This window comes from Strix uralensis, chromosome Z, assembly GCF_047716275.1.
Source record: "Strix uralensis isolate ZFMK-TIS-50842 chromosome Z, bStrUra1, whole genome shotgun sequence".
Taxonomy (NCBI): Eukaryota; Metazoa; Chordata; class Aves; order Strigiformes; family Strigidae; genus Strix; species Strix uralensis.
In genome coordinates, this window is record NC_134012.1 from 73,906,205 (window position 1) to 73,933,995 (window position 27,791).

The 27,791-nt window shown below is 35.1% G+C and overlaps 1 protein-coding gene across 1 annotated transcript in view; it reads left to right on the forward strand.

Moving 5' to 3' along the window:
• Positions 1-27,791, forward strand: part of CNTNAP4 (contactin associated protein family member 4) — a 246,442-nt gene that overhangs the window by 79,841 nt on the left and 138,810 nt on the right. Inside the window, exon 3 of the mRNA XM_074856318.1 lies at positions 9-202. Coding sequence (XP_074712419.1) covers positions 9-202 — 194 coding nt within the window. The remainder of the gene's footprint in view (positions 1-8; positions 203-27,791) is intronic.

Consider the following 27,791-nt stretch of genomic DNA (forward strand, 5'->3'; position numbering starts at 1 on the left):
TTTTTAAGGTGCTGGTGGCTGGTCTCCAATTGTGTCCAATGAATATCAATGGCTTCAGATTGATCTTGGTGAAAGAACTGAGATTACTGCTGTTGCTACTCAAGGTGGTTACGGGAGCTCCGACTGGGTAACAAGCTACCTTCTGATGTTTAGTGATAGCGGAAGAAACTGGAAACAGTATCGTCAAGAAGAAAGCATTTGGGTATGTTCTTTCAATAAAGAGAATTAAGTTTCTGTAGAAGACATAAAATACTTGTGTTATACATTGTTGCAAATATAAACAAAGCAGTGGTATATAAAGAACTACACTGAAAATGTTTAGATAATTAAATATACAAAATAATTTAGCTTTTGACAAGATAAAAGGCTGTAAAAAGCAATCAAACATCAAAACCCTAGTCTAAGCATTAGTCCATTAAGTCTCAAGGAGGTATTCTGAGGACCAGAAATCTCCTGCAAAATCTCTTTTGTCTTGGTATGTATGGTAGAGTTGTTTTCCCAAAGTATTGATCCAAGTATGTAAACTTGTTTTTTTAATTAGGAAAAAAAAAATACTTGATTTATTTTTTGTGGAACATTTAATCTGATTGTAAAAATAAAATGAAATAACACAAATCAAAGTCATAATCAAACAAATCTGTTTATTTTAAAATGAATAAACATTAATCAATATTTAGTTTTTGGTCATCTAATTCAGAGTCTAGTTTCTGATGTTCCAACGCATTTATCTCCTATTAGCTTTGTAGCTAATAATAATTAATAGGCCTTCCTATGCTCATCATCTTCTATTCACATGAATTTTACTGAGAGTGAAGGACATGCAATACCAGACAGATAATGTCCAAAATCCACATGGAAAATTGAATGATACAGTTCAAGACCAGACTTGCATCATTCCTTGATTCCCAATGACTAGCAGCGTGGACTGAAGGAAGAATATTGATACTTATGGTCTATGACTTTATCCTGTCAAGTTACTTCTATCCTTCTGCCCATACAAAAAACTGATTAATTTTAAAGTTTTACTAAGCTTTAGGCTTCAGTTGTTTCTTGCCACAGTTAAATATTATGTTAAAATGTATTTAATTTTATGCATTTAAATTTTGTTGACTTTTAATTGAAAACATTTTTGTCACTCTCATTGTCAAACTCCATCTATGGTATAATGAGATTATGCAGTGGCTTACTTGTTGCATAATTATCCTTCCTTTTGAATTTGCTGCATACTTCCGCTTCAGATTCTGTTTTCATAACAAAGAGAAATAAATGAGTTTATAATCCATATGGCTGTGGGGAGTGAGAAAAAAACAATCTTCCAAATGCTAAATGAGCATAAATGCTACAATATTGTCTTTGCCCATCTTCAGACAGACTGATAAAACAAATCTGAGAGGTAGAGTTGCTTGATCTCTTCAGTGAGGACTCTTCTGAAATCCCATACTGGTATTGCAAAGTGATGCAGATAGTTATTTCCTGAATATTGCCACCAGTAAGATATCAAACAAAAGTTAAAAAAAATTGTTAAATGCTGATGAAAACATTGGGGTATGGAGATTGTTAGATCTGTAGGAGCAGGAAAGTAAGGCTTTAATTCCATTATCTCAAACTTAATAAAAAAATTATTATTTTAATGATTGCAGCGCAGATTGGAGGTATGGCTTGCAGGCAGTGATACATAATTCAAGGATGTAAACCATCAAATTCAGGGATAGTCTATTGATCTTTTTTATGTATATTTATTTAGGAGTTCTGCTTCTAGGGGAATATCTTTTCTCTTTTCTAAACTAATGCATAGACGTAGTCTTGGAATGAAACTCTTAAATCTCTATTTATTTTATAGATTTTCTCTGACTGGTATCTGTTTATGTTAAGTCTTCTGAAATGAAGTGCCCAAGTTCATTTCAGGCAAGAACATCACACATTTTATGATATATTTGTGTTATTTCTATCTTCTTTTTAACTGAGTCATTGTCCAATTACAAGATTACTTACCAGAAGTAACTTTTTTCCTTTTTTTTTAATACTACTACTGTGCATTGGAATGATGGAAGATGCACAGTTTTTAGGCCCCCGTGTTGCTATAAGTACTTCAGAATTGTTCACTGCATGTAAGGATTTGCACTTTGTAACCACTCTTTGTAAACTTAAGTAGAAAAGGTACTGTACAATTTTACAGCTCCATACATTTTTTTTTTTTTCTTTTCAGAAGTTAGTTTTGAATTGTCTTTGTCACCTTATGGCTTATCTTAACTTACATTTCTGAGGCTTCTGTCATCAGTGGAGCTGATCACAGTTTTTTCACTCACCGTGAAATTTTTATAACAACTGAGTTGCAAGGAGAACTATCTAGGCGTCTGCAAATGATCTAGTTATAAAAACTCTATAGGCTGTGGAAAGGGTAGTCTTTTCTAAGGCTGGTTCCTCTCACCTTAGATGTCTTTGTTAGGTTGAAATGAATCATGTAAAACTATCTTACCCCTCCACCATCTATAAAAGTCCTCATTGCCTATTGGTGTTGAATTTGGATGTAGATATTCTAAAGTTAGGCGAGATGAACCTCTCTCCCATCTTCTGGCTGCTAAATATGATTTGTTTTCACTTCTCTTTATGTTAGGAATTAATTTATAAGGAATCATGGTGACTGTAGTCTTTACCTATCCAATATACTTTAATCTCAGTCTTCTCATTGGACATTTACTGATGACCTAAATGTATGCCTTACGTGCTGTCTTATACCTGAAAGGAGTTATCTTTCGTGTAGATTTTATTTATTGCTTGAAATCCTTTAATTACTAAAGATACTCATCAAAGATTAACTCCATTACAGTTGCTAGGACTGCTCTCATTATAGATTAAGTATTGCTAAGTACAGTTAAGTATAGTTTGTTAGTAGTGTTTTCTTAGTTCAACAAAAAAGTCTATTTGCCCATACTTTTTTATTTCTTTCCTCACCGACATGACTATCACTTTTTAAAGTTATCTCTAAGTATTTTCTGCACTGTTCTTGATATTTATGTTAAGATTTTTCAGGCAGCAGTCCCTAGGATTGCTATTAACATCTTTTTAAATGTTGGTACATTTCTGGTCAAGATAAATTTCTCAAGTGAAATAGATGTTATTAATAGTAAAATACATATTTTTGGATTGAAATATTTCCCTTGGAGAAGGTTTAGTTTAATCTTGGAAAGGGATTAATTCAAATTAATTTTAGATTTTCTTTAATGTTGCCATAATATGATTGTGTTTGAACAAGGAAAGTTGTGTGTCTTTATGTGTATGTTCCTCAATCTATTTCTGTGTTTTCCATTCCTTAGGGTATAATTTCAGGTACAGTAAAAGCCAACCATTAAATGTTTCTTTTAAAAGGAAAGAACTAGGTAGCAGATGATAGTCTCCATCATTTTCAAAAGTAGGAGACAAGAGGGCAATTTACAGTTTGAATGACAAGTTTCCCATGGCCAATAGTTTCAGTGAAAGCATGAGTGACACAGCTCATGGGGAAATGCATCACAGTGCCATTCATTAGGAGGAGTTTTGAAGAAGAAAAGAAATATCTTCAATGAAAAGTTGACCATTTCTTCTTTGATACAGCTAGGGAAATACAGGGAAAATCAGCCTTTGGTTTTGTTGTTTTGTTAGTTCCTTTTTTTCCTGAGAGAATAATGATTTATGCATTCCACAACTATGATCCAATTTTGGTTTATTTGTTTTGAATCTTCTAAAATTTATATTCAAAGCAGAGGAATTAAAACTAATATTTATACAGTGTTAGCTAAAATTTGGGGAAAATCTGACCATTTTTGTAACATCTCTTTTAAAAGGTAAATCTTTGCAATGTAGAAGCATGTTAATGTCTGTGTATGTTTGTATATTTAAGTTCTGAGGTCTATTTTCCATTTTATTTACCTTAGCTGAAGTTAGAGCTGGAAGTTCATCATAATTTTCTGTCTTGTGAGTTTTTGTAGAAATAACTCTAACACTTATTATTCTGATGGTATGTAATAAATTTGTATTAATGTTGAATGATTTGTTGTGCATGCATTGCTACACATATTCCCAAATTCCTCTTTAAAGGATTTGGGGTGTTAGAGTTTATTGGAAACTTCCCATGCTGTAAAATGACTCACCATTATGGAGAGTTCCAGGTTAAGGAATACTGAATCACAAGTATTCTATGATAGTCATATTATAGAATTCAAGAGTGTGGAGTTGCTTCACTGTTTTCTTGAACCTGATGTCTCTTCCTCAGTCTCAGGGATTCATGTGTTTACTAGAAGCTATGATCCTCCTCCTTGGAGAAAAATCAGGGTCACCCTTCTTGATCATAATCTGCTTCACTATAAAAGCAAAAGGCTGTACCTATATGTTACTTTGCTGGACTTCTGTTAATTACTTCTTCGAACCAAAAAAATTTTCTATTTATTCCTTCTGCAGCCTAAGGCATAATTTATCCATCACTACATTTTCCTTAGGTACAGATTGCAAATGTTATGACTTTAATACGCAGACTGATGTGTCACTTTTTATGTTGCCACAGAAAATACAGAACCTCTTAATCTATGAATTGAAGTAGGGCAGATGGTGGTGACTTCATCACAGTTGCTTTTGATGTGCCTATATTTGTTGTAGCTTGTGCATCATTCACTTGTCTTGCATTTTCAGTCAAAATACTCCCAACAGAACAGTTTTAACTACTTGACACAATTATGTAACTGAAGAACACATAACAACTTAGCTGCAACTGACCTCTCTCTCTCTGTAACATCCTCAAAGAGAAAATCATCACAGAGTTTGTCAGATTATATAATTTGTGTAAAAACTCCAAAGTGCGCCAGTATGTTTGAAGTGGTAAAAAAAATTTTTTGCAGCTTTAAATTTTTGATTCTTCCTTGTAAACGATAATAGCATAAAAAGCAAGCAAGCTGTGTTTTACTTTATCATGTAGATTAAAAATCCTTGCATCCTATGAAGAGTGTGTGTTTTAAATTAAAAAAGAAATATTAAAAAATAAACTGAATATATATATTTTTATATATTAAAAAACATATAAATTATTTTTTCCAGAGACCTTTAGATAGTATATGTAATTGTGCATATCCATATGGTGTGTGGTGGGTTGACCCTGGCTGGATGCCAGGTGTCCACCAAAACCGCTCTATCACTCCCCCTCCTCGACTGGACAGGGGAACGAAATATAATGAAAGGCTCACTGGTTGAGATAAGGACAGGCAGAGGTCACTCAACAATTACTGTCATGAGCGAAACAGACTTGACTTGGGGAAAATAGTTTTAATTTATTACCAATCAAATCAGAGTAGGGTAATGAGAAATAAAAACTAGATTTTAAAATACATTCTCCCCACTCCTTCCTTCTTCCTGGGCTTAACTTTGCTGACTATTTCTCTACCTCCTCCCCACGAGCAGTACAGGGGGACAGGGAATGGGGGTTGCGGTCAGTGCATCACATGTTGTCTCTGCCACTCCTTCCTCCTCAAGGGGAGGACTCCTCACACTCTTCCCCTGCTCTGACATGGGGTCGCTCCCACGGGAGACAGTCCTCCACAATCTCCTCCTCCAATGTGAGTCCTTCCCACAGGCTGCAGTTCTTCACAAACAGCGTGGGTCCCTTCCACAGGGTCACAAGTCCTACCAGAAAACCTGCTCCAGTGTGGGCTCCTCCGTCTCCACAGGTCCTGCCAGGAGTCTGCTCCAGTGTGGGCTTCCCTATGGGTCACAGCTTCCTTCAAGCGCATTCACCTGCTCCAGCATGGGGTTCTCCATGGGCTGCAGGTAGATATCTGCTCTACTGTTAACTCCCACGGGCTGCAGGGGGACAGCCTGCCTTACCGTGGTCTTCCCCACAGACTGCAAGGGAATCTCTGCTCCAGTGCCTGGAACATCTCCTCCCCCTCCTTCACTGACCTGGTGTCTGCAGAGTTGTTTCTCTCACGTATTCTTACTCCTCTTTGACTGCATTTGCATTATTTTCCCCCTTCTTAAATATATTATCACAGAGTTGCTACCACTGTTGCCGGTTGTTTCAGCGTTGGCTAGCAGCAGGTCCATTTTGGCACTAGCTGGCATTGGCTCTTTCGGGCATGGGGGAAGCTTCCAGCAGCTTCTCACCAAAACCACTCCTGTAACCTCCCTGCTACCAAAACCTTGCCATACAAACCCAATACATGGTGTTACCTATCTGTTGCAATAATGTTTTTCTGTCACTGAATATAGTTATGACAAGGAAATAATTTTATATTCTGTGTAGCAGAGTTGACTTATTTCACAGCTTAATGTCACATAGGGTTTGTATTTTTGTTGTATGTGTCTTGGGGGTGGAATATTTCTGAGTAAGAGATAAACACTGAAAGTGGGCATTACTGTTTTCCATTGGGATGGGTCCAACTAAGAATCTAAAATCCTATCTAAGAAAGATGTGTTCAGTGAAGAAAGATTGGATACTGAAGCATTTATTGAACTCAGACCTCTGAAATGTTTGTTTAGTCTGTTATTTCACTGACATAAGGTGAAGAACACAGACAGATGAACAATTTGTAACTAATAATTTATTCAATGAATGTTTGCATTTTTTGCCTGAGAATTATCTGTTGAACTGTGATTTACATAAATGAATTTGCTGTTTTCAAATTATTTGTAGAATAGTGCTTTTTAAAAATAGTTTGTGATTTTTATTCAGCTTGCTAAACTATTCAGGAACATATCCTGGGCTGTTTTCAATATGTACACAGATCACAATGATATGTTTAAATTCCCTAACTAAGTAACCGTAAGTGTTAAGATCAGGGCTTTCTGAGTAAATGTTCAGAACAATGAATTTGAAATTAATTTTACAGAAGAATTCTTTACTAATTTCAGGACACCGTGGTGAAATATTTACAGTACCCCATGAACTAGAAAGTTGTGGGCAGGGAAAACATATGAGATATGAAAATGGTTAAAATGATTTAATTTTAAAAAGATTATGAGTGATCAGTTTTAATGTCTGCACAGTTTTAGGGGAAATTAAATCCAAGCGTCTCAGTACTGTTAATATTCTGGATATTTCCAGTAACATCTGATTTATTGTCCTTCTTTGATTCTACAGCAGCTGCTAAACTTTTGTAATTGTCAGAAATAGTACATTTAATAACATTTTCAAAGCCCTTTGGTTACCTGGTAAAATGCTATAAAATGACACATAACCTGACCTTTTTGTCTTCATTGCAACAGAAACAATGTTTTGGTGTATGTATATGCATACACCCACACCCACAAATACAGAGATATATTCCACTGTACAAAAGTAACTGATACAGATTCTAATCAAAAGAATTTGCATAAAAATAAACCTATAATTGAGGGAAATATGAGTAAACTGATGTCAGATAATATTACTCAAACAATGTTTCACCCAGTGTTTGTGTGGGGAAGAAGCTTAGAAGTGTGAAGTTGGAACTCAAAAAGAGAAACAGTTTATAGAATCATAGAATCTTTTAGGTTGGAAAAGACCTTTAAATCATCAAGTCCAACTGTTAACCCAGCACTGTCAAGTCCACCACTAAACAATGTCCCTAAGCGCCACATCTACATGTCTTTTAAATACCTCCAGAAATTGTGACTCAACCACTTCCCTGTGCAGCCTGTTCCAGTGCTTGACAACAGAAATTTTTCCTAATAGCCAATGTAAACCTCCCCTGGAGCAACTTGAGGCTTTTTCTTCTCATCCTATCACTTGTTACTTGGGAGAAGAGACCAACACCCACCTCCCTACAACCTCTTTTCAGGTAGTTGTAGAGAGCAGTAAAGTCTCCCCTGAGCCTCCCTTTCTCAAGGCTAAACCCCAGTTCTGTCAGCCACATCTCACAAGACTTGTTCTCTAGACCCTTCCCCAGCTCGTTGCTCTTCTTTGGGCATGCTCCAGCATCTCCATGTCTTGTAGTCAAAGAAAAAACTGAAAATGGAACATAGTATTCAAGGTGTGGCCTCTCCAGTGCCGAGTACAGGGAACAATCACTTCCCTAGTCCTTCTGGCCACACTTTTTCTGATACAAGCTAGGATGCTATTGGCCTTCTTGGTCACCTGGGCACACTGACAGCTCATATTCAGCCGACTGTTGACCAACACTCCCATGTCCTTTCCCTGTGGGCAGATTTCCAGCTACTCTTCTCCAAGCCTGTAGCGTTGCATGTACTTGTTGCGACCCTAGTGCAGGACCTGGCACTTGGTCTTGTTGAACCTCATACAGCTGGAAAAATGAAAAATGCAGTATGAAGAAAATCAGAGATACAAGGAAGCTTAGAAGGAATAATAAATGCATGGGTCTTTTGTGAAACTGGCTGCTTGCGTAAACATTTTATGATGAGGACATTGTGATATTTATCTAAAGTATTAAAATTTCTGAATTTAACTTTTAAGCTTTTGGATTTCTGCATCCACTTCTGTTTAAAATGCACTCTGACCACACTGCTATTTTTAGACACTTAAATGGCAATCTAATAAGGCTAGTTTAGCAGTCACAATGATTAATGCTCTGTATAAAATAACTTACAGCAGGTGAAGAGATGAATGCACGTGTCAAGGTTAACCTGTCCCAGAATATTTAATGTAAGCTAAAAGGAAGAAAAAAATTATTAAAATATCATCAAAGAATGCAGTGTTCTAAATAAAATATTGATAAATTTTATGGGTAAATATTAAAGAAATTATTAATGCCATAACGGGTAAAATATATGTTGTCACTGCATGTATTATGGCAGTCCATATGTGGAAAAAAAAGTTACATGAGCACAGTTAAAGAAACCATATTTATCTAAGGAAAGCAAGATGCCTGGAAAATACACAAGTGCAGCAACATGTAGAAGTAAACTATTAACTTATCACTAGGGTTGGAGTCTGAGACTGGCCTTGATCAAAAGTGTTTTTCTGACAGTTACCTGCTGCATCATGGTCATCCTGAGAGAAAGCAATAGAAAAGCAACTACAACTTGCTCTATCTGGGTAGTGTAAGAGAAACAGCAAGCAGCCAGTACATTGCATCTGCCTTTCTCTGCATGTTTAGTTAGTGAGTTTGTACTATAAAAACCTGAGCGTGGCTTTGCGCTTCTAATATGCACAAATCCTGGAAAATGCAGTGCTATTATCTCGAGTTGATTTTATAAATATCTATAGTAGCTTTTCATGAATGTAATTCTTTCCTTTAGATGACTGATTAATCTAAATATGATGATGGTGGCACACCATTTTTTTGTGAAAATAATTCATTGTGATAGATGTTGAATTATTATACATTGTTTCTACTTATTGGTTGTCTTAAAGTGAACATTATATTATCCACGTTGTGGAAAATACTGTAGGAACTATTACAACTGGAAACAAGAGGTTTTAGTTCTTTGCCTCTCAGTTGTTGGCTGTTCTAGAGTGATATGATGCTGATCATATCATTATCATACTAATATAAGAAGTTTGTGCTTGGGCACATATTCCTGTCTGAAAATGACTTACTATGGATAGGAAAAATTGTGCTATGGATAGGAAAATAATTGTCCCTATTTTCTGCAACAGACAGATTGTGAGCATTGCAGGTGACTTGAGGATATCAAACTGTCTTTGAAGAAAACAGTTCATCTTCATAAACAGAATGGGATGTGTTTAGCTTGCTGAAGGCCTGTTGAGCTAGTAAGTAGTAACAGACCCCGCACTTAGCATCTCTCTTTTTTACCCCAGCCACTCTCCCAGATGTAGCAAAAACACTTTCAGAAATGGACTTCAGACCTTGTTTGGAAGTATCTCTCTATTAGACATGGATTTGTTTTATGCCTAGTATAATCCCTGAGGTTTAAAGTTAACCAAAGAGAAAGTCCTGAATTTTCATAAAAACTTTGAACTTCATAGAAAAGTTTGAGTATATACAGTCTTCACCCTGGTATTGTGATGGTCATGCCATTGTAATTGTATATTATCTTTACAGTGTGGTCATATTCATATCATCTTCACATTTCCCTTTTAGACTCTTAAAATTCCTTTAGAAAATTTTTTAAACCTGGAAATTATAGATTCCTAAAAGTTGAAATTGAAATTCAGAGATCTAAGTGTTGCTGACTTGCTTGAACCTGAGAGCTCCAAAGTACACTTAGATGCCCAAACTCCTATTTTGACTTTTAGGAATTTTTATCTGTAGTACTTCAGCAGTTTCAATCCAATATTCATCTGTTTCTGCTTTTTCTCTGGATCTGTATTTCTATAAAACAGATACCATGATTAATAATCTTCTTCTCTTACATGATTGGATGACAGTTTTCAGTTTGGATAGGAATTGCTGTGGATCATCAGTATTTTATAATTCTGGTTTTTGGTGGTTTATTTTTCCTTTGCTGTTGTATGTTTGCTTTTTGTCCCAGTTCATGTACCAGGCTACTGAATAAGTAAAATCAGCTGTTATGCTACTATAGCCATTCTGTTCCACAAACAGAGAAGTCCCTGGTTTTCCTTGTGCTGTATGTGCTGTATGATCTAACATGGAACAGGCAATTACCACCCTGCTGTATGATCCTGTGTGAGCTGCGCAGTTTGCAGTAGCAGACTGCACTGTGAGCCTATGGCTAAACATTCACCAGAAACATGGATAACCTCTACCTTGTCATTTGCTTATGTAGATAAAATTGTAAATAATGGCTGTGCATTTTTTAGGAAAAAAAATCTGTTCTTAAAGTACATTTCTTAATTGGCAAACATAGCTTAAATGTAGGGTGAATATGTCTTAAGAGTTTATAATGCCTAAATATTCAAGGAGAAGAATATTTTTGAGAGTATGTATGACATTTCTGTTGATTTTTGAAGTAAAATTATCATGTATCTCTTAGTATGAATGTAATTTTATCAATATCACCTTCAATTGCTATTGACCTGACCAATATCTTCATAAAATCTCCACTGGGCATACATAGTTGACTTAAGATTCCATGTGATCATCATATCTTCATAGTCTGGGGGCATTGTGCCTTGGCAATGCCATAGAATTTGCTAAAATTTTACAAGCTTGTGGTTAATATATTTTTGATTCATTTTTGGCGCAATGAATCATCTAAGAACAAACAAGATTAATAATCTATATATCAATACTGTGTAGTTTCTTGTTGCTGTATTTTAGGACCCTTTTGTAAATGTAAATGAATAATATTCTGCCACTGAACAAGTATTTAATCCTTAGCAGCATGTATTTACATACTGAATAAAGAATTAGTTTTTCTCTGGTAGGCTGGCGTTTAACCCTTTTAAATCTACATTTTCTATTGCCGGAAAATGACATTCGCTACCACTTACTTTAAAGGTCATAGGTAAGTAGATTTAAAATTAACTTTATTGCATATTTCATCCCTTGTATAAAACTTGCTGGATTTAAATGGTGAAAAGAATATTTTAGTGAGTTTTAAGTGAGTGATTCGGTGATTATAGCAGCACTACTCATCTTATATCTAGTAAAGATTTCTGTGAGATCAGTTCTATACTTTGAAAATTCAGTGAACAGCTTTTTCTTTCCCACTTCTTAAATTGCCTAATTTTTTGAAGGTCACTAGCCTTAATTAAAATATCACTGACAAGAACTTCCTTAATGTGCCTCAAGGTGTCCTTTCTTCTCTTTCTCTATATAGTTAGCTATATGGAAATCAGTTGAAATTACATGGTTTTTTGATCTCCAGACCTGAGTCACAGTTTCAGAAATGTTCCATGAAACGTTCTAACTTAGAGCATTTAACTTATTTTAACAATATGTATCTCCTTTATCAAATTATTTCTTTCCTATATCTGCTAATTTACCTGCAACTTTTTCAGATTTTCTTCTGTGAAGTTCACAATTATTTTATTTAAATCCCTTGGACATATTGAAACTCTATTTGACATCTTTGTCTCATTTCAGGTATGAAAAAGAAAAAAAAAAGGAATTGAGCATATAGATTTTTGTGTAGACTTCAGTAACTCCCCAAATTTTCCATAAAAAACGGCGAAGTTTACATTTTACCCATTATGTAAATTTTTATTTTGTTTAGTGGACAGCTCATGGATGCTATATCTTTGTCTGTCTTACTATCTCATTTACCTTTCTGACAGCTTAGACTGTGGAAGATAACAGAAAATTCCTTATGGGACTCCATGGCATTTGCAATAATTATCTTTTTTTAACTAGCTGTCTGTGCAGATTTTTGCTCCTATCTCAGCTTTTATTATTATTTATTACAGTTACTGACAGGAAAATTTTAGGAAAAGTAATAGTATCTTAATGTAGCTTAATGGCATAATACCCTGCACCTAATTTAGGTAGTTGTAGATTTTTGTGCTAAATTCTTAGTAAAGGACTTGTATGTTTTTTGTGGAGTAGTAAATACTAGTTTCTAATGTCTAGTCATAGATATGAAATGGAGTCAACATTTTCTTCACATTTGTAAACTATTATTTTACCTTTGTTACAGAATGATACACTTCTATAAACATCTTTGTAAGCCTCATATGACAGATGAATCTTGTATGAACTACCCATTTTATTGTTGGGAATTTCTAAGGGATTATGTTAAAAATAACCATTTTGATAAATTTATGTCCACCTTCACTTTCCTCAGTTTTCTGCAACTTATAAGGAATCACAATAGTTATGCCATATAAAGAAATCTGAAATATGAAAAAATTGATGACTTGAGTGGTGTTCTACTGTGGAAGGTATATAACTATTAATGAAAAGATCTGTTTTCTATTCATGGTGCATCTGCTAAGGTTGAATATGTCACTTCTAGATGACTATAATTAAATATTGTGCAAATGTGTAATGTTAAGCAATACATTCTTGATTACTTGTGACTGTGAGATGGGAGCAGCACTGCAAAAAGAAATATTTAAATACAGACAATATCAAAAGGGGAAAGGTTAAAATATATTTTAAGGAAGATAATTTACTAAATCGTGTTTCGGATACAGGGAGGTGAATTAAGAAATAAAACTGAAACAGAAAAGAGAAAGCATTACTGCTTCTGGAAAGGGATAGACTCCACTTCTGTGGATGATGCAGAATAATTCATTCTTTGTCCTCTTATTCACTGTCTGATTTTCAGATAAGACCATAACTGAAGTCCTGGAAGTCCTCTGTGGATAGAAAAGAAAATGATAATGTTGTTCCAATTGTCAGGACACAATCTGTTCCCTCACTGACTTCTAGTGTAGTACACATCGTATTGATTGTCTGATGTGTTCAGGCTGGAAATTGATATCTTTCAGTGATGTTGGTTATATATAATATTTTAAGTGAAAGATGCTATTTTAAACTAAAATATGATGAGAAAGAAAATCTATATAATTCCTTTTTAAAAATCTTGATGTAAACAGAAGTGAAATTACCTTCACTGATATTACTGAGATAAAAGTTAAAGATTACAATGCTGTTATGGATCCTTGCTTATTAAATTCCAGAGAGTTAATGTGTGTTTGCAGTAGTGTACATGAATTCTACGATTCAGATTTTTTTTTAAAAAGGTGTATTAACCATAAAGTGTTTTCCATAGAGTTTTATATAATTTTCATAAACATGGGAAATGTTAATAATACCTTGGATGATACAGTGGGAAGGATATCGAAGACCTTTTCAGAGGCATACCAATGTTGTAATAAAACTGCTGATGTATACACATCATATGAACCATTTTTTATAATTTATTATTAACTGATTTCCAAAATACGCTCATGTAACTGAGTATAATTAAGCACTCTACTGAAATGCTTGGTTTTTTATGTTTTTTTTTTTCTTATTACCTCACTTCTGACTTCTTCAGAAAACCGAATTGGTTTATCCATATGGTTCTATTTGAGGTGATAAACTTTGGTCATATCAGATTATTCACGGAAATGTAGATCTATACTCACTATGTTAAAAACTCTGTGTTCTTATTCTTACTGACTTTTCCATTCAGTTATGGAAATGTATCTATAACAACATTTAATTAGATGTGTGCCATCAGTATTATGCTTACTGTGTTTCTCAAAAAACATCAGTTTTTTAAGATTACTAAGCTGAATAGAGAATAGAACATAGAATAGTACAAGGTGGGCTTGTCCTTGGAAAGAGCATGGACCTTGATGAGAAAGCAACAAAGTCTTTTTTCTTGCAGAAGAGAGGTAAAGTTGTGTTTTACATATTTAGTATCTTGTTTATATTTACAGATTTCATAGTTGGGTTTTAAATTTATTTTTGCAAAGTCTGTGAGGGACTGTGGTATGAGTGGATAATAAATTTTTCAAAGACTTTTGGTCCCTTCTGATTAACAGTTAAAAGAAGGGAAGAACAAGCTTAAGACATAAGTAAACAAAGACTAGAGAAGTCAGAAAACCAAAAGAAGAAAATAGGAGAGTTTATCTGTGAAGTTGGGAAGGTGGGTTTTTTTTCCTGAATGTTGACAAAAGAGGTGTGTGAACAGTAAAGATGCTGGCATGGTGAAGATGTACAATGTCTTTGGATGGTTATACTGAAAACATATTTTTTGGTATGACTTTCTAGGAATGATCTTAGAACTGAAAATGCAGTAGAAGACAGTGGTGGAGTTCACATAGGATTTGAGTGGAGGACAAAGCATACAAGAGAGGAAAGGCTGCAAGGACAAAATGCACAATTTAGAGACAATGAACAACAGAATGTGGAAAAACACTGTGCACGGGAACTTGAAAGTAAAAAAGAGATAGTAGAGAAAAACCTGTGATTATATCAACGTTTACTGTACTGAAGATGACAGATGAGATAAAAAATAGAGGAGAAAGGAGTGGCTAGGAGAAGAGGAGTTAGAGTAAAATGGAGGAAAGGAAGAGTTAGCCAAGGAGGAATGCCTAGGCAGAAATGTATGATCACATGAGCAGTAGTGAGAAACAAAAACATAGCTCTGTGAACAGAACAAAGCACCAAAGAGAGAAGATACGGGATGACAACATAAATAAAAATAGATGGAAACTTAGACTGCCATGTACTGAATGTGGTCAGAGAAGACTAAGACTAAAGAAGAACTTGAGGGAAGCCAAGAGAAAATTCCATGACAGAGAACTAGACTACTGGTCACTGGTTATTTCCCTTTTCCTAAAAACAATGATATACATGGGAAAATTTCCATTAATTTTATTTCAAGTTCTTCTGTGTTCTCGAAACTTTGTTTGCAAACCCACCTAAAGTTTTGCATGAAAAAGGCTTGAGTTCAGTTGAAAACAACGTCAGAAAAGCAAACAAAGAAATTATCAGGAAAGAAGAAAAATAGAGAAAGTTGTGTTTCATGTTCTTTTGGTTTTTGAGAAGCACCATGGTATTGATGCATAATCACAGATCTAAGGAAGAAAAATCTCAGAAGCAATTACTTTTTATTTTTGCATTGATTCATTAATGACTATGGGTAAATCACTTCTCACTGACTCAGAGGGGAACATTAAAAATATATCCTACAAATGATACTTCATGAAAAACAAAGTTAGCCTTTACAAATGTCAGAGTAAATTCAATAATTTAAATATACTCTCATGTACTGGAAGAAGAAAACCAAAGATATTTGTCAGTGGATTAGTCTCTCTGTTATTTTTATCCAAAGTGTTTACATTTATTTTTTGTGGAAAGGTTTTGGTACCAGAGGGGACTACAGGGGTGGCTTCTGTGACAAACTGCTAGAAGGTTCCCCCATATCTGATAGAGCCAGTGCGAGCTGGCTCCAAGAAGGACCTGCTGCTGACCATGGTCGAGCCCATCAGCACAGCGGTAGAGCCTCTGTGATAACATATTTAATAAGGGGGAAAAGTTACTGTGCAACACAGCAACTGCAGACGAAGAGAGGAGTGAGAATATATGAGAGGAACAACTCTGTAGACACCAGGTCAGTGAAGGAGGGGGAGGAGATGTTCCAGGCACTGGAGCAGAGATTCCCTTGCAGTCTGTGGGGAAGGCCACGGTAAGGCAGGCTGTCCCCCTGCAGCCCGTGGGAGTTAACAGTAGAGCAGATATCTACCTGCAGCCCATGGAGAACCCCATGCTGGAGCAGGTGAATGCGCTTGAAGGAAGCTGTGACCCATAGGGAAGCCCACACTGGAGCAGACTCCTGGCAGGACCTGTGGAGACGGAGGAGCCCACACTGGAGCAGGTTTTCTGGTAGGACTTGTGACCCTGTGGAAGGGACCCACGCTGTTTGTGAAGAACTGCAGCCTGTGGGAAGGACTCACATTGGAGGAGGAGATTGTGGAGGACTGTCTCCCGTGGGAGCGACCCCATGTCAGAGCAGGGGAAGAGTGTGAGGAGTCCTCCCCTTGAGGAGGAAGGAGTGGCAGAGACAACATGTGATGCACTGACCGCAACCCCCATTCCCTGTCCCCCTGTACTGCTCGTGGGGAGGAGGTAGAGAAATAGTCAGCAAAGTTAAGCCCAGGAAGAAGGAAGGAGTGGGGAGAATGTATTTTAAAATCTAGTTTTTATTTCTCATTACCCTACTCTGATTTGATTGGCAATAAATTAAAACTATTTTCCCCAAGTCAAGTCTGTTTCGCTCATGACAGTAATTGTTGAGTGACCTCTGCCTGTCCTTATCTCAACCAGTGAGCCTTTCATTATATTTCGTTCCCCTGTCCAGTCGAGGAGGGGGAGTGATAGAGAGGTTTTGGCGGACACCTGGCATCCAGCCAGGGTCAACCCACCTCAGAGCTCTACTCCACTACCAGATGTGTGTAATAGTGAAGATTATTATTCCTTTATTGCTGATTTAATACAGTTAAAAAAAAAAAAAAAAAAAAAAGAGAAAATATGAGTTGTTTTCACCTTTTCCATTAGAAAAGGGTGGAATGTAAACCTCACAGAGAACCTTAACATTAAGATTTCTCTAGAAAAAAAGATAAGGAAATTGGAAAAATATTAAGACTAATGCATCATTTATCCCTGTAACGTGAAGCTGAAAGAAATGAATGGTCAGCACTGAGGAGTGTACAAACTATATATATCTAGGATGCTCAGATTATTTATTTTAGGAAATCTGAATACATTAAATTCAGCATATACAGCCATACAGCAAGTGAAATAGGAAAGAAATTAATTTTCAAAGATGGAATAAAAGAAGAGGAACATTCTGTGTTGGGTAAATGATCCTACTATCCAGTAAAATTATCACTTAGTGTCAATGATGAGATAGTAAAACTTGATGGCTGATGATCTGCAGCTTCAGAGTTACATGATTAAATAGTTTTCATAAGACTGATGCAGTTGGGGCCTTTTTTTTTTTTTTTTTTCACTATACAGATTATTCATTTTATTCCTGAACTGTCAATAGATGACTTAAAATAGATTTTCATAGGTGTGTTGCACCTTGCACTTCATTGGAAGCCAAAGATCTTAGTACATTTGAAGTCAGATCTAGGCTTTTTATATTCCACTGCTGAATGTTTTCATCGCTCCTCTCATTTTTAATGTATGAAGACTGGAATGTAATGTTATAGAGACACTGTAATCAGTCAGTCAAGTTTCCTAACAAAACAAATAAAGCATTATATAAAATCTGTCTTCCCTAACAGGGAAAAATCTTCCCTAACTGGAAAGCCTGAAAAAAATACTTACAGCTATACAAAATGACCCATGACATTCAGTGACTGAGTCAAAGAGCTAAACTGTTAGCTTTCAAATGATTTTATATCACAAAAATAATGTCTGTCTGTAATATGCCCATTTCCTTAAAGATGGAAGAATTAATATACTGGTTTATCAGTCTCTACAGTGTGCATGCACCTTCAGACACTTGTGCTGGAAAACTTCCTGCAATAAAAACAAGCAACTTTTCTTCAATTTAGAACAAATCCTTTAAATTATTTGAGTTAAAAGGAGCTTTCTGGTTGAAATGTAGAGAAGTTATATCTTCCTAAAGAGCCATTCTGAAGTATTTTCAGTTTAGCAAAGCAAAGATAATGTTTGTTCAGTGAGCATCTAAAAATGCTCAGCTATTTTAGATGGACATAATTTCCCTTTAATATCTTTTTTTTCTATTTTTTAAAAATTATTTTTAAGAATGCTGAAGTTGTACCATGAAATTTCATAAAGTCTGCCTGAAAAAATTAAATTCCTTTAAAAGCTGGATGAAGGCTAATTGCGTGCAGACAGACTCTGACCTCTGTATGTTTTTCTGTTCTTTTCATTGAAATGCACACACATGTGTAATGGTGTTGAGAAATCAAAAAGATGTTTGATAGAGGTTTTCTAACCAAAACTATGGACAGGAAAATAGCATTCCACTGCTGAAGACATCAAGCAAAGATATAGTTTATCAGTGACTTGGGTAAAAAATATGCCCTTTTGGTCTGGTTCTCCAGACCAGATGGTAGTTTTGTTTCATTTTTATGAAAGAAGTTCTGTAATGTGAAGTGAGAAATACATGTTAATTCACCACTAAACAGAGATTTCAAGCACTAATTATATGTTGTGGAAGTTGGTCTACACATGAGCATAAGGCAAGGAGGCAAACATGGGAAAATTTTAGAAGTATCTTTCTTCTTTCAGTACATATATTGATTCAGTGATTCCCTGACTACCCTGTTCCAAGAAAACTTTGGCCTTCTGCATTGGCTGCAGATACACTGTAGTCCCTGTACAACACCATGTAATTGTAAATCACTTCCTGATGCAGAATTCTGAAATGCTTCGCCAGGATTCACAGTAAATGTCCAAGAAACTGTTAAAGCATCGAGTCAGTAAAAAAACTGTTCTTGATGCTAGTATATAATGAAACTTAAGTCGAGGTAGTTGTACTGGTTTACACGTGCTGAAGGTGTTGTGATACCCAGATAAAGAGCCGAAAAGTGAAAAGCTAGTTGGCTACTGAGGGTGAGGACTTCTGAAGTCCTTCCAAAATAGGCATATCACATTGTGAAACAGAGCCCTGGTGATACTAGATCCTTTTATTAATGATGTATTCACAGACTGTATTTTAGGTTGCCAGTCTTGTTAGAAGTATTCCTTATATCTATATTCACTGGTGTCAAATATATTCTTTTGAAGAAAATCATGATTCTGAGAAGAGGAGATGACTGCATTAATATTTATTCTAAATCTTTGTTCACTGTTGTACTTAAGGGAAGACTGAGTCTGTGTTTTGTGATCTGAATCCACAGAAGGTACTATGCGATCTTCTTAGTCTAGAGTCTAGGCCGGTTTGCATGTGGCTTAATGTCTCAAACACTTTCAAGGAAAACTGTGGTCTGAGATGCTTAATTCTGAAGAGGTCACATAGTTCCCCAGCAGGATGCTGTCTGCAAAACCAGGAGAAGATGTAATATAAACAAAACAGTCTCTTCCTGATTCTTCCTTCCCTTTGGTAAGTGAATCCTAGCTCTTTGAATAATAATAATAAATAATAATAAAGTCTATCCAGTTTAACTAGCCATGTCACATTAGAAAAACCTAAGCTCTATGCACTGTCAGATGCTTCCAATTAGTGAGAAATCAGAAAACACTGCCAGCGTTCAAAACAACATTCAGACAAGCATATTCAAAACGAAGGGTCTGCCTTAAAGGTTATCAGATGGAGAGAGAAACAGTTATTCCACTGAGGGAAAAATCTTTTCATCCATGTTGGGAAATACCCATAACAGTTACTTTGTTATGCTTTCACACATTTTTGAAGCACTATGCAATTCTAGCCAGTCGTCTGAATCCCAGATGAAGCAACTCTGTATGAGAAAATTTTGTTAATGTAAAACCAGAAAAAGAATTTTTGTTCAATACTGGAAAGCTCTCATAGCAAGTTTACAAATGTATTACTTAAAAAAAGAAAATCTCTTGCATTTCGAGGACTACTGTGATAATAAATATTAAAATCTAATGCTTGCAGATCAGCTAGAAATCTAAGTTCACTGACATAATTAGAGGTGAAAGTGGTGTAAATTAACACAACTTCACTGAGTGCAAGTAGTAGGAATTATTGTCCAACTTCTAGTCATTGGAAAATAGAAAAATAGTGGAAAAGTATTTGTTACCATTTGGGTGTGAATTTGATTATTTAACTGATTGTTTTGCCAAAACTAGATATATATATATTAACCTTGGAATTATAAGTTGTAACAGCTGTATCATTTACTTTTATGAATCAGTTCAACATATGCAAACATATGCTATATTGCTCTTTCAAAAAAACGTATCACTCAAAACTTAGAATGTATTATTCAACTCCAGTACGAGATATCTTCTAATGTGAAATAACAAAGAACTTTGAAACCTGAAGGTCTGTGGAAAGCAAAATTAATCAGTTAAGCCCAAAAGAGTATTATCATTGAACATATCCTCAGATATTGCTAATTAGGTTTTAATACCTAACAGGTTTTAGTGCTTGTTGATAATGCTCTTGGTGGACATAAAAAAAAAAAAAAAAAAAAGGAATGAGGAATGTGTAAGAACATACAAATGCATAGTCAACCCCTCCACCCACGAAATACAATGGGATATGTGGTCAGGCTTCACCTCCAGTCCCTCAGAAAAATACAGAAGCTTATTTTGCAAAGTGAGAGAGGTGAAAACTTTCTGTGCTTTAAACTGTTTGCTTATCTGTGGAAGCAAAAAAGTTATCTTTTTTCCCTCGAATGAGTGAATCCCTAAGGTTGAGGGTAGGTTTGAGAGGTCTACCACCCTCATGGAAGTTGACTATGAGAAAATTTGTGATCCTCCGCTTGAAAATTCCTCCCTTTTTGTTTTTGCTTCCTATCTTAATTCTGTGTTGCTTTTTGTAAGAGCAGACTGAAGTAAATCCCAGATAAGAGATGAGGAGTTAAATATCTGGAAAAATTAAAGTTTCAATTAATCTGTAAAACTATGTATCTTGATTTAAGACATGAATTTGTGATTAGATTAGTCTTATGATGTCTTCATTTCCTATATTATTGAAAGTTGATATTTACCGGAGAATGAGCAAGAGAAGTGGCCAATGTTTTGGGTTTGGGTTTTTTTGCTGTTAAATGTCAGATACTAAAATTTCAATGTTTTTTTCCTCTGAGTAATTCCCTCCTCCTATTTAGCTTATGGAGTTACAGAAGTTTTCTTCTGAATGTTAACAGATGCAATCTTCTACTCAAGGCAGTAAGAGTTGTAGAAAGAAGGATTTGTGACGATCTCAACAGCAAAAACTTTCAATTTCTTCTTTACATTGTTGAGATTTATAACATTCTGGTTTCTTTTCCTGGCTGTCCATGAATCCCCATCATCTTCTGGGGCACAGAGTGGGTGGTGGGAGTTGAAAGAAAGCATATCAGGTCCAGGACAGCAGGTTTATTCTTCATGATTGCCAGATTCAAAAAATCGCATCATAAACTCAGTTTCCCTACAATCTTATTGTACATAGTAGAGTAGTAAAGAACCTAAATTAGCAACTCTGCTACCTGAGATTTGCTCTTAGTGAAGAGAAGATACATATCTAACGTTACAAGTGTCTGAACCACTGTCTTCATCTACCTCCCTGTCTCTCCATTTGTTTCTCCTGTGAAAAGACCCTTAAATTAGATTTCTGAGTGAAGTGCCTAAAGGTGGGAGTCTGGAATCTGGGACAGAGTAATAACATTTTCCAGAAAATATCACAATTGGTGAAGATATCTGTGAAGTGATATAGGTAAGCCAAATACTTTTTTATATGTTCATAATAAATTATCTCTCTTGCTAGCATGAAAAAAAATTGAGAATATTAGCTGCACAAAAGCTGATTTGTATAAAAGTAGAGAACTGTGCACATCTCTTATCTCTATTCTGGCACCTACCATGATATTTTTAGACTTTAATAGTAAACAGTTGTTTGAGAGCTCTCTTTTGGGCCAGCTATGCCTGTTTAAATAATGTTTTTATTTAAGTAAAGAGTAAGCCTGGAACAAATACATGTGGGGTCTGGCTGCCAGACAACGCCTTAATCTCATGTACATAGGACGTAAGTGTTCCTGAGTAACCAGTTCAAAACTTTACCCCCAAATTCTTTACAACATTTATAGAATCATAGAATCAGAGAATTGTAGGTCAGAAAATACCTTTAAGGTCATTGAGTCCAACTGTAAACCTAACACTGCCAAGTCCACCACTAAACCATGTGCTTAAGCTCCATATCTACACATCTTTTAAATACCTCCAGGGATGGTGACTCAACCACTTTCCTGGACAGCCTGTTCCAGTGCTTGACAATCCTTTCGATAAAGAAATTTTTCCTAATATCCAGTCAAAACCTCCCCTGGTGTGACTTGAGGCCATTTCCTCTTGTTCTGTCACTTGTTACTTGGGAAGAGAGACCGACACTCACCTCGCCACAATCTCTTTTCAGGTAGTTGTAGAGAGTGATAAGGTCTCCCCTCAGCCTCCTTTTCTCCAGGCTAAACAACCCCAGTTCCCTCAGCTGCTCCTCATAAGACCTGTGCTCCAGACCCTTCACCAGCTTCGTTGCTCTTTTTTGGATATGTTCCAGCATCTCCATGTCTTTCTTGTAGTGAGGCGCCCAAAACTGAACACAGTATTCAATATTATTTTTAAAAATTTGTTGAATTGAAAGGCTTGCCCAAAGAGCAAACTTGCTTATCAGCTTCTATGCAGAAGCAAGATTAAAATTCTGGTAAATAAATGTATGCTTAAAAGGGTTACATTTTAATTTTCATCCTTTTGAGAAATATAAGAATTGAACTGCAAGATGAAGTTCTGAAGTAAAGAACAAAAAAAGGCAAAATTACGCTTTTTTTTTTTTTTGTATTTTGAAAATGTTTTACATTCAAGCCATTTGATTCATCAGATTTATTAACACTTTATGAAAGGCAGAGCAGTGAGCTGTTATGAGTAACAGGAGATAAATATTACCCAAGTGTTATTATTTTGTCACCTTTCCTGAAGATGAGATGCTCAGTTTTGTCTTATTTATCTAAGGTCAACATATATAGCCACTTTATTATGCATAAATCTTCAAATCCAGTAGGAAATCAAAATTCCTCATACTGTATGATTCCTGACATTTAGCTGTAGGACTTTGCACAAAACTTGCTTTTTCATTAGTGTTCTACTACTATTTTTTAAAAACTGAAATGAACAACTTTAGTTAATTTCTGTTTCTTATTAGAAACTTAACCTAAATTTCAAAATAAATATAAAAAGAAAATAATTCTTTAGATGCTGGAATATAAGAATATCTCAGTGAAATCATACTACAAATGGCATGAAGAAAAGACCTAAGTGATATAGGAGTATAAGACAGCTTGAAATCTGTTAGAATTATGCTCCTATGAAAATTAATTTTTTTTTTTTTTAAACCCTCAATCATAGCAAGTAAGATGCTTCCCAGAAGCTAGAAAATAATTGGAACTATGATTCTCTTTCTGGAACTCCAGAAACCTTAGACATAGTGGGCTGAAACCACTAATCCACACTTTTTATTTGTTTCTTAACAGTGTTTCACCATCATCATCAGTTTTCTATTATGTGTGTCATTTAGTAATTACTTTCCATATGGGGATTAGAACTTTTTCTTCCCTTAACTTGAACAAAATTTTATTTCTTTTAGAACATGAATAACTTCCAGTATTTCCATGAATAACAGTGTTGTCTTGAGCATATTTATAGATTTTTATTATATCCCCTAGTCTTGTCTTTTCCCATCTATGTAAATGCTGTAATCTGTTCCGCATACACCTTTTAGTTCTTGAATCTTCGTAGTGTGAGTCATGAAGACTGCATTTTTCCTTTACTTTTTTAATGTATCTTCTATGAAAACAATACTAATTCTTCTCTAGTTCTGTTAATCTGTGTTTCTTGCATCATAGAACTGCACCTGGAGTTAATTTAACACATAGTATGATGTGAAAAAAATAAGTGCACTAATAGACTTCTACATGTACATATAGAAAGCTAAATTCTTCTTTGCTACAAATTTCTGGTCCAGAAAATTTATAGACTGTTGACAGATCTGATGGCTTAAGCTGTCAGAGCACATTCTGGGACATAGAGAAGTAACATAGCTATTTCTTCACTCTCGTTCAACAAACCATAGCATGTAGTAAAATAGGCATAGCTGCTAGGAGTACCCTTCAGTGCTGGTTTTTTAGAGTTGCCCAGATGTGGCAAGTTGTTAACAAGTGGTTCAATGGAGAACACTGTCAAGGTAGTGGAATGGATAGGTAAGAGGTATCATTCAAGTCAGGAAATAAAAATCTACTTTGTGGCAAGAAAAATGACTTTGACTGTTGCATTTCTTGCTTTATCAATTGCCTGTCTAAAATCCAACGTTATTCCTGTATTATAAGGCAAAATGGATAATACTTGGCCAGAGCTGTTCACTGGTTCATTGGTCTAACATGGTTGTTCAAGCAAAATGTTAACATTTGAATGCCTATGACAAAGCATTGGTACAAAGCCCTGTCCGTAGGCTGACATAAATTTTTCATGGATTATTCTCACTGACAGAATAGTAAAATCTGCTCCTCACCTCTGTCTATTCCTCTTCTCTGGCTCCATTAATCCATTAGTAAATCTGTCTCCTGTCTACCATGTCCATATTTCCTCCTACCCTACTGGACTGAGTAACATTGTACTCAGTATTCTTCTTTTGCTTTTTTAATTTCAGCACTGCAGCTCACATACCATTTTTCTGACTTCATTAGCTCATTACAGTATAGACAGCTTATAAAACAGCTTATACACTGTGGCTTACTTTGGCAAATGCAACCTTTACAGGAGGATGTGCTGATCAGTGCTCAAAAGGACTCCATATGATACAGTGCTGTATTTCTTGCTCATGCTCAGGATTCAAAGAAAACCTTGAAATCCTTAGTCATTGGAGGTCATTTGTTTCTCATATCTTTTAGGGGGTAGTTGGTAGAGTAAACTTCTTTCAGAGTACATTTTTACTTGAAAACATTATTATCAAGAATAATAATTCTTTGTTGCCAGCAAATGCTAAGAAATGGTGTATTTTTTATGGATTTTTCTTTTCATGAGAATACAAGTATGGTATTTTCCTCCATCATAAGAAAATGATAGTCAGATAAAATGAATAGGAGATTGATTGCAGATCCATATTCTCATTTTCAAATTCTTCATCACATATAGGTAAGCACACTCTATCTATCTTGTCACCAAAATTCATTTGTTTCATATATTTCTGTTCTATACTGCAGAACAAATTGCAGCTCTATCTAATAAAACAATTATAAATAAAAAATACTGTGTTTTTACCTTTCTTATGTCTTCACAACTCATTAGTCAGCAGGAAAAGATCTGAATTAATTAAAATTAATTCAAGAAACTGACTAGAGAAATTCCTTTCTCTGACTTGTGGTAGAAGAAAGTAAGGAGAAAGGTACAGGTTATATCAACCCTTCTTTGAGGGTTGGTCTTGAGACAATAATTAATAGTTTGTATTTGACATTGGGAGAAAAAAATCTAGAATTGTGTTAATTAAATTTGATGTTATTTAATTCATGTTGTCTGCACAGAAAAAAAAGAGTAGCTTATAAACAAAACTGGATAACATTGAATATTGGGGCAGTAGGAATGAAGCATTAATCAGTAGCAGCAGAGAGCTTGTCATTTGGAAGAACCTCAAGGCTTGCATTTCTTACCTGGAAGATGCCTGTGAGCTACAGAACATGGTTCTGAAAAAGGCAATAGAGTTTATATGTATCTGTATGAGGCAAAATTTTTGAATGAAAAGAGAAGTACTTGGATAGGAGTCATGAGTAAAACTCCACTTGGTACGTTTAATGCTGTCCTAGTTATGTTACAGAAGAGTGCAAACTGGAATGGATAGAGAAGGTCTATGAATATCATCAAATAAATAGAGACCCTATAATTTGAGAGAAGGTAAAAATATTTTAGTTTGGCAAGAAAACCTGAGAAGAGCTTCTGTTCACTATCCATAAATGTGTCAAAGTGTACAAACTGAAAGGAGATAAGATTTATTTAAGGTAAAATGGTGGGGAGGGAATGAAAAATCCTCCAAGTTGGCTCAGAACAAGTTAATAAAAACTCATATGTATAATTTTTTTATAAAAATCAGAAAAAAAATAGTTGAATGAGTTTTGATCAGGCTCCAGCAATAGGTTTTTCAGCTAATATCTCCATGTATATCTTTCATTTCTATTAGTCTTACATTGCTTGTACAGCAGTCCTAAAAAAGATAGCAATGCCTTTTATGATACATTTTTCTTCTCTTACTCGATTTCCTTTTTTTTTTTTTTTTTCCTTTCTCTTTTTTCCTGGTAGGTAAGGTCTAAGGTAAAGTCCATCCAATTTAATACTCTCTTTCTCATTCTCTTAGATGGCATTGGGACTTAAGCGCTGATTCAGTTTCTTCTACTTATTTTTATAGCACCAGAAAAAATATTTTGACCTATGATATGTACTTCACATTAGGAGTTTGGTTATGTTTATTGGGATATGGAGCTATTTACACCCTACAGTTCCATAAACCAATCAAGACCATTAGTAATTATGGGGAGAACTTCATATTTATATACACAAGGGTACAATTAGGTACACAGTTAGAACTTCATCATAGTAAAAACCTTCAGCTGTGCTTATTTGTATCTAGACTGTACATTTAAGCATTTTATTTGGACATCTACTAAGCTATTCTTTCTCAATACAGGAAATAATTTATTAAATATTCTTCTGTCTAGTTTGGGTTTTTTTAATTACTGTATTTCCAGGAATTTATGAACTCTTCTTTGAATATTTCTATTTCAATGTTTTTTTTATGATCTTATAATCTATGGTTGCACTTTTTGCAAAGTTTCTGTGGGTTCCTCTGTTGGGTGTGATTTAATTTCTTGAGATAATTTTGCATGCACTGATCACCTATGTACCTTTGTCTGACAGTTTCCCTTCCTTTTTATAGTAATGTAAGATGAGACAAAGACCTTTCTCTTACAAAGAGACATTTAAACACCTTAGGGATTATTTGATAAGTATTATTGTGGTGGAAATGATATGACATGGTTGCTTGTGACTTGCCTTTCTGAGGCCTGAGACTCGTCATCAGGAGATCCTGATGTTAATAATATTGTTCACATGAAATCAACATATAAACTCAAGTCAGCAGAGTGTGCATCACTGTCTAAGTGTTTGTGAACGGGGACTATTAACTGACTCAACATTAGCACAGTTAAACAACTGTATCAATAAGTGCTTCAGCCACACGAGCGTAGTACCTATGTAGTTTTTGTTTGATCATGTGTTAATGCAAGAATGTTCTATAACAACAGAGGTTTTTATTCCTATATTTCACCTTGAAATCATTATGAACAAGAGAGAAAGTTTGAAGAAAACTAAGTAACATAGACCTTTCATGATAATAGGTCCTACTAAATGGTAATTATTTCTCCTGCCCATCCCTTTGTGGTGTTAGAACAAAAGTGTTGCATGGCATTATTTAAATTTGATATGTACAAAACAAATCAGATTACTTGGGGAAAGGAAATATTTAAAGTGTTATACTTTGTAGTTTGTATTATAGAAGTTTAAAGTTATTTATTGTACAGAGGAATCTAGGGAAAAAAAATGTCATCTGCCTCTACAGGCTAAATACAAGTAAATATTGAACTCCTCATGAATATAACCTGGCAAGAAGAAAAAGCTAAAGATAGCAAATACGGAACTTTTAATTCTGGTTTTCACAAGCTGCTATATTTTATTGTTTGCAAAGGTAGTGAAATAATGACTTTGCTTTGGTCAGGAACCTAATGGCTTTCAGAAACAGTTTATGATGAAAAGTTCCCTGAAACATCTCATAGGTCACTTGTTCAGTTTAGCTTTATA